The 11394-nt window shown below is 33.7% G+C and overlaps 1 protein-coding gene across 2 annotated transcripts; it reads right to left on the bottom strand.

The window, feature by feature from the left end:
• Nucleotides 1-403: 403 nt before the first annotated feature.
• Nucleotides 404-6837, bottom strand: LOC113872195 (serine/threonine-protein kinase Nek2-like). 2 transcript variants are annotated; one of them, XM_027509539.1, is made up of 15 exons: nucleotides 6635-6837; nucleotides 5604-5719; nucleotides 5389-5455; nucleotides 5054-5119; nucleotides 4827-4873; nucleotides 4673-4718; nucleotides 4478-4558; nucleotides 4328-4370; nucleotides 4201-4250; nucleotides 4022-4103; nucleotides 3884-3933; nucleotides 3470-3543; nucleotides 3171-3222; nucleotides 1498-1944; nucleotides 404-1199 (listed from the first exon to the last, which is right to left on the bottom strand). In XM_027509539.1, exons 2-15 carry the CDS (start codon nucleotides 5687-5689, stop codon nucleotides 528-530), a joined length of 1863 nt encoding a protein of 620 aa, XP_027365340.1. In that variant the 5' UTR covers nucleotides 5690-5719; nucleotides 6635-6837; the 3' UTR covers nucleotides 404-527. The 2 variants fall into 2 exon arrangements, with proteins under 2 accessions (XP_027365340.1, XP_027365341.1); XM_027509540.1 differs by having other exon boundaries at nucleotides 1501-1944.
• Nucleotides 6838-11394: the final 4557 nt, after the last annotated feature.

The raw sequence follows: 11394 nt of genomic DNA, 5'->3' as shown, positions 1-11394 counted from the left end.
GGAGCATAATTAATTTGCCTTTATTGAGAACAATTTTGTATTTACGCTTTAACACAGGCAGTAGCGATGAAAACAACACCCAGCACTGCAAGGAAACAAGTTACAACAGTAAAATGTTTTTGGTGTTGTTTACCCAAAAGAAGTTTGCGGTGCCATTAGGACCAAAGACAAATGTCCCAAGTATACGACCTGTTTGATTACATACCGTTGTGTCTCTGCTCAAGGCCAAAATCTGGCACTGTTTTGGATCAGACATCAATTTATCCGGTGTAGTGTCTATTCGGTAAAAAGAAAAATGTAAGACAACAAATTCTGAAAAGGAAAAGGATTAGAAATTTAGAATCATGAAACTGTATCATCTGCTCCATTGATCAGTTTGAAAGTTTGAGTTATCATTATTGGGTGAAGTGAACAGAAAAGGGTAAATGAAAAAAATGTGATAACCTACAAAAATCAGCTAGCTAAACTGTCGTGTAAGGAAAAACACTGAACTATAAAAGTATGACTACAGTTAACATTACAGCAGTTTACAGAGATTCGTCTGGGTTGAAAGTGTTCTCCTTGAAGCTCTTGCTTAACCATATAGCAGTTTCTCTTGGAGAAACTTTTCCAGGACCAAATGGTTTCAACAGTACCCCAAGTTCATCATACCTCGCCTGCTGTAGCAATCTTGCACTAAATTCAAGCAACCCTTCTAAGGCTTCAGCCCTTTGTTGGTATGATGAAGTGTCAAATTGGTGTCGGCGCAAGTCTGAAGAAGTGCGGCTCGAAGCACCTGCTGTTGCATTTTGATCAGAGGAACCACTTTTATCCTCATCATTTTCCTTTAGCATGCTCTGTTTGATTCCCTGCCAAGTATCCATACAACTAGGCCTATTAGAGGTTGTATCATATTCCTCGACGGTGCATTTGTCTACCACAGTCGAATGATTGCCACGAGATGGAAAGCCTGAGGAACCTTGCGCAGAGGGTGATGTTCTACTGATAGGGAACAAAGAATCTTCATATACAGTTAGTGGGAATTCAGCCATCTTATCAATTCGTGGAGAATTGACTGAGATATCCGGTGAAGACACATGGCTAAGCAAACTGACATTATTCCAGCAAGGAGGCTGTTGAATACCACCACTTGTTGGCAGCGGAAATGATGCTCTGCGATTTGTATGAGCAGATTTTGTGGTGTTCTGTGGAAGAGCAAGCTGCAACCAGAGACTTTACAAAGTCAGACAAAAAAAATTATTATTTGGATACATAAGTTGAGGTTATTGTCATTTGGCTGGCTACATATTATTGGAGTTCAAATAACCACCCCATTCTTTAGAAATATACCAATACAGGTCCAGCCGTTCAGGAGTGGTCCACTGTAAAATGCCCGTTTAACAAAGGTGACATGCTTAACTTTGTTTAATGAATAAATTGGCAAACATTCCTACATCCCCAACTCAAAGAAGCAGCCAAAGTCACGTGAAAACATAATGGATTTACAGCTTGCCTTACCACCTTACGATTCTTAGGGGATTCCATAGATTTCTTTTTGTTGGTAGAGACTTTCGAGGAAGTGAATCTTGGAGTCTTAGTGATACTAGAATTTCTGGAACCAACAGGCTTCTGGGTTGACTTCACTTCATGGCTATCTCTGATTCCAAGTTCGGCTAACCTTTGATTAAATTGGTCAGGAGTACAATCTATTTCTAGGGTAGAGCATACAGAATCTTGATCAGCTCCAGATACACTAGGATTTAGAGTCCGATCATTGCTGAAAGAATGACGCTTATCCCTATAGATGGAAATGGGATCATCGTCTGGCAACAAAAACCTAGTTTTCTTCACGTAGTTGGACTCTGGCCAATGAACTGGCATAGTACTTCGCCTGGGACTGTTGATTTTGAGATGGACCTTCAGCACATAAGGTTGAAGATGTCTGTGCCCAAGCAGTTCTGAAGCCTATCACCAGAAGTTACACTTCAAATGAGAAAATAGGTACGTGTGACAGATCAGATTTGAAATTAGATGGGTAAGAACATTGCATGACAGCTGCCAACAAGGCCACGCCCACAATCACTGGTAAAATTAAGCATGATGAATAGAGGCAGATGCCAGACAAGAAAATCTATGCAGACAAAGGATTAAGAAGCTAGACAAGACATTTGACAAAACAAATTAGATTGCACACAGCTAACAAGAATCATTACTGTCATGTAGGCAGTGGCAACAGTTATCATAACATTAGATTAATCAGTAAACACAGTGTAGTATGTTACATTTTCACCATTTCTAAAAATAGAGAATTGATTGTATAGCTTTTAATTTTTTTTCTCTTCGCCTGTCTTTAAAATAAAAAAGAGGCTTTCAACTTTTGGAAATTGTGTAGTACATAGTCCTGGACACTTGCATATCATATCAAAATAATTAAGGAACTACTGTAATTGTCAATTTAACTGATGGAGCCTTGGAGGATAAGAAGGGTGATGATGACATAACAGTCACAACTACAGCAAGATACCTAAATGGCAAAATGGCATATTCTCGCCCTTCAAAATTAAGAGACGCAGACTATTCTCCTTCATAAGCATAACCTTTGTGTGAAAAGCATTTAAAAGAAGGTAAGAAGTCTGAGGTGACACGAGGACTTCATATTATGAAGTTTAGTATCATTTATTCTGTTTTAAAAATTTTGCTAGTGTTTAGGTACTCTTTCCCTATCCATTTAGATACCCTGTTTGCCTATCACGTTCCCTTGCATTTAATTGATGCAATGTAGCACTAAAAAGACTTTTATTGTATCAAATAAGATGCATTTATATAAAAGGATGATAGGCTGAAACGAAAATCACAATAAAATTTAATGCAAAATGACTCATCAACCCAACTCATAGACAAGCCAAGAGAGATTCGTTATTCTGATCAAAGCCTAAGACACTCCATTCAGAGTGAAGAAAACAGAGTTTAGTGAGGAAAGTTAGAATACATGTCATGGACCAATTACATCTCAAATACAACAAATTTTGAGGAATGTTGGTTGAATTGAATGCTTGTTCTTCATATAATAACATAAATTTCTGCATCAATTCCAGAATTGATTCAATCATAAAGAAAACAAAAAAGGGTGCTAGATGTTGCACCATTGCAGTCCATTGAATTATTCAAGGTCAGAGGAGAACTGTACATACACTGGGCCTAAGCTCTGGATTTTTCCGCAGCATACTTTTAACAAGACCTCGACTGCCAAAAGCAAAAACAAACATGACTAGATTAATCATCAATCATATAATCCATAATATTAATACTTGATTACTATAAATCAGCAAGAAACCTCGCTCTGAATTGTCTTTGCCTACAACCCACACCAGTTAGGTCTGAACAACTTTAGGGACTAAGTCAAATGCTAAATTCTACAGCATAAAACATGACAAGGCAATTTGCAAACGGCAATATTAAGTAACTATATCCTGAAAGAATATGGGCTTACAATGAACTAGAATATTTAGTTGGGAGTGGTGCCACTATGGACTTGTTAATCTTGTTAATCAATGCCTGTATATCCTGTTCAAAGAAATTGAAAGATAATTAGGCAATTCCAAAAATATACAGAAAAGCTATGAAAACAGTAAATATATATCAAATTTGATACTTTATATAGGTATAATCATGCAGCTAAATGAGTGCTGCTGATAATGATAATATGTTGTGAAAAACTGAATAAGAGAATTTTAGACTAGTTGTCAGCCCAAAGAAAACAATATACATGTCCAAACAAGGTAGTTTGATGATAGTCAAATTGATTAGCAAACATGTTCATCCAACAGCAGAGATGAAGGTATTAAATATGTTCCAAAATGAAAATTACAGACACAAAACCTTTTTGATAAAAAAAGAAACTTACGAATGCTTTGAATGCAGGCTTATGTGCTGTCATTTCATATATACAACATCCTGGATAATCGATTTCAGAGATCATACATACATAATAAACCAATAATAGAAACTTAATAAAGAACAAAACCATAACACAAGTACTTACCCAAGGACCAAATATCTGATTTAGAACCATAAGGTATATCAGCAAGGAGCTCAGGGCACATGTAGCTAGGAGTTCCCACAACCTACAAGACAATGACTCATTCACAAGAACAAGTAGTCATGTTGAAGTTATGATAAAGAAACTAAATTCAATTCAATTCAATGTTATGCATATCTTACAGAGGAAGCAAGATCATCAGAAGTCAACATTTTCGCAAGTCCAAAATCACCTGCTTCATCATTGATCACTTGTAAACAAAATTTCAATCACCTATGCCTTATTTAAAGGAACCATAGAATAACTTACCCAGACGTATGTCATGATCTTTTGTCAAGAAGATATTTGAACACTGATAGAATCATGTGATTCTCTCATCAGCATATGGCTCAATAAATAAATTAGATGGAAAAGGAAATATCACTGCTATATACAAAGAGAAGTCAATCTGCTGCTAACCTTGACATCACGGTGAAGAATGTGGTTCATGTGCAAGTACTCAAGAGCCATAAGAAGTTGAACAAGCCACTTACAAAGTTTCTGCAAACAAATGGCCATATTTAGACTTTAGATGCAAAAATTTAAATGTTATCCTCATTATTGTTTAATGACAAAGATTAAAATTTCTGGCAGGAGAAAAAAATTCAAAATAACCTCTTCAGGAAACAGGACACCATTAGCTTTCTTTATAGCTTCTGCCCTGTGTTACATCAATGATGTATTTTGAAAAACATTCACATTCCAATTTACAAGGGTTGGAAGAAAACAACTATAAATTGTATGCTTAAGTTAGACAAACAAGACTTACATATCTCCACCCTCACAGTAACCTATAATAATGCAGACATAGCAACCCTGAGAAGGAAGGAGAAAAAATAGATCAAAATTTAAACATCCTGAGAGTTTTTACAATGCATACACCAAGATTTTTCCTAGCAATCCTACAATAGAAGCTTAATTTTGGTAACCAGCTAGTAGAAGCCATTCTTATAATTGGCTGAGGAGATGAAGAGATGTAAAAACTAAAGAAAATACCTTTTCTACCCATGAATCTTTGTACTCCACAATGAATGGGTTTCGTAACTTAGAAATGAGCTCCATCTATACAGGCCATACGAAATAAATATGTTAGAACTAACCTGTGAATCATACATATTCACAAATAATTTCACGTCAGCATTTCAGTAGCCGCTGCTAAGTTTACAGCCTAATTTTCGTATTGAGGTCTGAAACTTGTCTTTAAACCCATTAGAACTAGAATACAAACAATGCATCATGCAGCAAGCAAAGAAAAATATTTTAGAATACAGCAAAAAAGACACAAGATAATCACTTAGTCCTCTAGTTGAATCACTATTTGAAGCACCAACCTCCAGGTGGGCAGATCTGCGAGAACGCTCCGTTTGGCGGGCAAGGCGAATCTTCTTCAAGACATATCTATACAATCAAAAGACAGAAGTTAAAAAGCATCACCAGTAATGATTTGTGGAATCACAAACGTTGTCATCTAAACATCAAAGTACACAAAGTGAAAAGAAACAGATAAAAGAGAGAAGTAACTAAGTAAGGTAGGTTCTGTTCTCACTTTTTCTTTTCATGCTTATGTCTCACAAGAAGCGCAGAACCAAAAGCACCTTTTCCAATTTGTTCTAGTATTTCATACTGCTCCATGTCATCAAATTAGTAAGAGAACTCCCTCCCCTGGATACAGACCAAATCAAGCACATTAAATCCTCACTAAAATATTAAATGACAAAAAACGAGTTGATAGACAATTATTGTACCGCAGTAAGTGTCTAGGAAGGGAAACAACACTAGCAGCCAAGTCACTCAAGAATTGCAAATGCTAGTAAGTTAACCTTTCCCCTTTCTCCTTTCTCAAGGTAGAATAAGAAAAGTACAGTGCAATACAACGGTGACTATTCCGCAAAGAGAAACCAACAAATAGTAATCGATAATCAAAAGAAAAACAAAAAGAGAGCAAATAATGTAGTCAAAGACCAGGTAAGCAATGTTGGTCAAATATAGGATAAAGAACAATAAGATCACAAGGTTAAAGAGAAGTAAATAACCATAGATCACACTAAGTTATGCGCAAAAGATGAATAACCAGTGCGGTAACAACTTGATGAATAGAATCCACCACAAAAATGATTCACGTAAAGAAAAAGTGTCTTTCCATTTATAGGCGAGAAATCTAGAGAATGTACGTCGTAAAACGCTTCTCCGTTTCACCATAAACGGCACGACGAGGCACAAATCATGCTTCACTACTAGAAGTGGTAAAAATTAGAGGTTATAATAAGATCACTACGCATGATTTGCTTGATCACCTACATTTGTTGAAAACACAGCACTCGTCTTTAAGCAGTTACAGAAATATAAAGCAGCAAAAGCGTTACAGGCAACGAATCAAAGGCAGTGAAGTCAAATGCACAAGAAGTAAACAGTAATATTGAAGTGAATGCGAAGAGTGCAAACGAAGAAGACAACGAGAAATCTAATCTAAGCTTTGAACCAGGAAATAATAATAATAATAATAATCTGAGTAGTAAGAAAATAGCAAGGAGAAGAGTTGAATCAGTAGCAGAAATGAAAGGAAAAGGCAAAATGCACCTGAGTTGAGTGAGTCGGTGGATGTAAGAAGCAAGATGTTGAACGGATCGACAATGGTGAGGGAAGAGGAGCTAGAAAGCGGAGAATGCGAAGCGGAACATTGGCAGAGGAACTGCAAAACGACACCGTTGTTCGGGAAGAAGAAGAAGCAGACGAAGTTGCAGAAGAAGCTCTTTGGCCATTCTCAATCAGAGAAAGAAAAGGACAAATCGATAGAGAGATTGCATTGTAATGTTATTTATTATATTTATTAAAACAACTTGGGTTGATAGAGAGAGAGAGAGAGAGTTGAGAGTTGAGAGTTGAGACTAATAGTCTAAACCGCTGTCCCGTGAGGAAGAGAGAGAAATTTACTTTGCCAAAATGCAAGAGAGAGATGGGAGTGAACGAGGGAACATGATGGGTGAAATTAAAACTAAACTCAATTATTTTTTTCCAATAAATAAAATGAGAGTGATTATTACGACGCTTTTGTTTCCTGTTTTGTGAAAAGAAGCAGAAACCGAGAGAAAATAGTAAAAAATTGAAAGGTAGGTTGTCTCACGGACACACTCCTCTTAAATACCCTAGTATGATTTATTGGGCTTTGTTTTAAAAATATCACTTAAGAAGAATTTGGCTCTCTCCTCACGAGGATGCACGTCCTAGGATAAAATATCAACGATGCTCGTTAAAAGGGAAAATTAAAAATTTTTAAAAAATTATTACATGAATTTTACTATAATACTGAAAGATTTAATGAAACAATTAAGGGGGGAAGAGAAATGACAGTTGAAAATTATGATAGTTCGGTTTGAGACTTTAATTGGGTATCATATTTCTTTTTCTTTTAAATTTTCTTTAGTAGTTAATATATTACCTGATAGAATTTTACTTATTGTTAGTCCCAATCTAAGCACACAAGATGAATGAATAATAAGATATGAAATGAAGTCAAATCAGAAAAGAAAATAAAATTGTACGTCGATACTCTTCCAATGGTTATGATCAATATGTATCTATTTTTGATATATAACTAAATATCAGTGGCCGAGATCATACGCTTCCAGACTATCTAAAAAATTTTCTTATCCAAGTTTCTTTAAATAGAATGACTTTTGTGCCTTTACAATATTTTTTTCTTTATAAACATTCTTATGGTGACTGGGTAACAAGATTATAAAGATTGTATTGTATATATATATATATATATATATATAAAGAAGTCTTAGTAAAATAGATTAAATTATATATAAGATTAAGAGTAAACACCTAATTCAATTAAAAAATAATAAACTTAATTTAATTCTTAAAATAAATGATTTCAATCATGCTCTTTAATTTTTTAAAATAATCCATGAAAAAATAAATCAAGTATTAATTTACTCAGTCTCTAACAGATATATTTTTGACTTAAACTGAACCCAAGAATCATTTATTAACTCTGCAAAGCAAGGACTAAAATTGATGTAATAGCTTTTTTTTTTAATGCTTACTCGGAAGATTAATTTTGTTAGAGGGGGGAAGTAGATATGGGAAAGCGCAGTGGGACACGCACCTTTGTTGTTTGCGTCTACCCCCTCTACATGTCCCCATCTCGAGTCTCAACCACCTCTTCTCAATCACCTCCCTTCTCTTCAGCATTCCTTCCTCTCCCTTTTTTTTATAATTTATTTTAATCAAAATATCATTAACACCATTGTACTTTTTCTTTTCTCCTTTTCTTTGTACGTTGAGTAATCAAAATTTTTTAGCAACTCTTGTGGACCGTGGAATGGGTGCGTGTTGTCTCTGTCAGATTATGTCTCGTGGTTGATCTGCGTTCTCACGCTCTAACATTTGTTGTCAAGTGTAATTCAAATATCAGACAGGATAACTAATTATAAAATTAAACAAATGGTAGGTGCAATAAGACTTGCAGATTTCCTTTTAAAACTATAAATAATGAATTCGAATTCAACGCAAGTCTAAATACATAATCATGTTTCCCTCCTCCTAAACATTGCATGCGTGGCTTCATTACCATTCATAGGATGAGAGAAAATTAGAAAAATTATCATTTGCTTTGCCTTGCCTTGCTTCGCGGCTATCTGCAAAAGGGAACAAACATAAAGTGGATTGGTATACACCGGTAAGGATTCTTTATTGTGGGTGTTAAATTGAGTTAAAGAGGAAGACCCACCTCACTTCGAAAACGGCGTGCTCCTGTTGCGTATAATACATCATATTATTGATACAATTTTTAAAATTAATGATAATATTTTTGTTAAGTAAATATTATACTAACAAATATTATCTTAACATTTGACAAATTTTATTGACTGGTAAATGTAAGTTTTATTTTTGCAGTGTAGGTAATTTTCCCTTTGTTCATCATAATTAACCAAGGTATGTTTATCCCCGTGTTAAAATTTTTTTACAAACTTGCAGAACTATAAGGCCAAAGTATTTCCCGTTGACCGATGGATGGGGCTGGTCATCTTTTAAAAGAATAACGCTGTCATACCATAATGTTTTTAAGCTACTGCTTTGGACAAATAAAAATACACTCGTTGAAACAGTGTTATTGTTGAACTTTGAATATGTTGAGTGACAGCAACGTTCAAAATATCACTCAAATTAATAATGCCTTAAAATCAAATTATAAAGATAAAAACTATTTATTTTGATGGTCAACGAGTTAAGAAAAGAAAATGAGAAAAAATTTGTCATTAATAAGCTCATGAAAGCCGTTGGGAAATTTTACTGACACGAAAAGTGGTGAAAATGTGTTAAATTACCATAACTTATAAGGTCTTAAACTTTCTTCGTTTTAATGTTTTACTTATTTATTTTATATATAGATATTTTTACTTAATGATCAAACTATTATTTTCAAAAGTTTAGTATAACCTAAAATTTCATTTAAAAAAAAAGCTACTTTTACAGAAGATGATGGGCTTATTATATATAAATCGATGAGTTTAAGCTTTTGAATGAGATAAAATTCAAACTGGTAAGCGAACAAGGTTTTCATAAATAGTTTGTTTTGAAATATTTAATAAATAAGCACAATTTAACCAATACTCAACGCAAAACTAAATTATAAGTTTTTAACAAACAGAAAATAGTTTTATATATTTCATGGTAAATTTAATAGAATTAATAAATTATATTAAACTGGTTAACTTTTGCATTGAAAGATAATTCGAAATAACTGTTTATCAAAATAATATTATATTACGTGATGGTATAATATTTATTTTTTTCACCACATTAATTAGTTTTGTTACAAGATTTTGATATATTGTGTCATATCAATTATTTATATAAATAATTTATTGAAATATACTTTATGTTTTATCAATTAAATATTATTATAGATCTAAAAATGTGTTAAACATTGTAAGTAATAGTTTCCGTTATTTTGTTCCGATGAGCAAACAAATAACATGGTTGCATTTCCCATATTCAAATTGATGTTTGTGGAACATCCCATCATGCTTACCAATTTTGATGGGCATGGAATGGACAAGTCTAACATAGGCATGGTGTGAGGAGACACGGGAAGTGCGAGTCATGAAGCCACCTAAGTTTAAATTCAAACAAATAAAAAGCAAAAGACGGTGGGATAAATTGGGATTACGACAGCGGTTAAAGGAGGGACCAAAATAAAACGGAGAATGTGGACGGGCTTCCCACAATCTCATCACTGTACTCTACACTGTACCCACTCACCAGTCAACTCTGCACCGCTCCAGAGAGCGACGTTGCGCCCTAAACGGCAAATTTCGGTTCCTGTGGATAAAGATGTTCCGTAATTAATTAAACCGCATGAATCATCCACCACTCTTTTCCAAATCAAAGAAACCCAGCAAATCATTTTCTAAGAACCGGGTCCATTTGGTCAAACAACCCCTCAGCTTAACTTTTACCTGTTAAAACTCGTTGTGCATACCAACTCATATCAAGTTAACTTTACTTAAATTAGGATTAAATTTAGCTTTCAAAAAACTATTTTTACATAAATTTAGAAATAAATAATTATTCCTATAATTTTAAATAATATCGTAATGTGCTGTTAATTGATGTCGTTATTTTATGGTTTAACATAATTTTATATTCTCTCTCTGTATCTCCATTAAATAAAACAAGAAACTACTGGCAGAGTAAAGTGGTAATTTAACAAGGATATAATTATATTTCCTCAAAATTAAGGAAAATAAACATTTTTATTAGTTATTTTGAAATTGTTCAATGATAATTGTTTTAAAATGAGGGGATAAATATCATACTAAAGGACATAATATTTAATATTAAAGGATCATTTCAAGGAATCTTTTCAGACTTCGAAAAAAAATAACACAGCAAAATAAACATAATGGAAGGGATGAATGGTGTTTTTAGTTTTTTGAAACAAAAGGCTTTTCCTAAAATTAGCAACCAACTTTTAATCAAAATATTATATTTGTACTAGTTCAAAAGGATCGTTTGATAATACACACAAATATCTACTAAAATTATTTTTATGAACTTAAATCATAATTTAAACTCATTATAACACACGCGTACACATGAAATTGAAGGAAGAGAACCGAGGCGCCCAAACTTTTTAGCAGTTCACCTTTAAAATATTAGGTTACATTTAATCCTTAACTTATAATGAATATTTTGCTTCGATTTATGTCACCGTGTACAGTGTAGAATATTTTATTATCTAAGGTTATTTCACAATATTGGTTTTCAAAATTTGAAATAATTTTTTTTTCTAAACATGTGTATGAAACCTTATAATAAATATT

Source organism: Abrus precatorius, unplaced genomic scaffold, assembly GCF_003935025.1.
Source record: "Abrus precatorius isolate BTA unplaced genomic scaffold, Abrus_2018 Scaffold7, whole genome shotgun sequence".
NCBI lineage: Eukaryota > Viridiplantae > Streptophyta > Magnoliopsida > Fabales > Fabaceae > Abrus > Abrus precatorius.
Note: the sequence above shows the minus strand (reverse complement) of the source record. Positions and strands in the feature narration are given on the sequence as shown.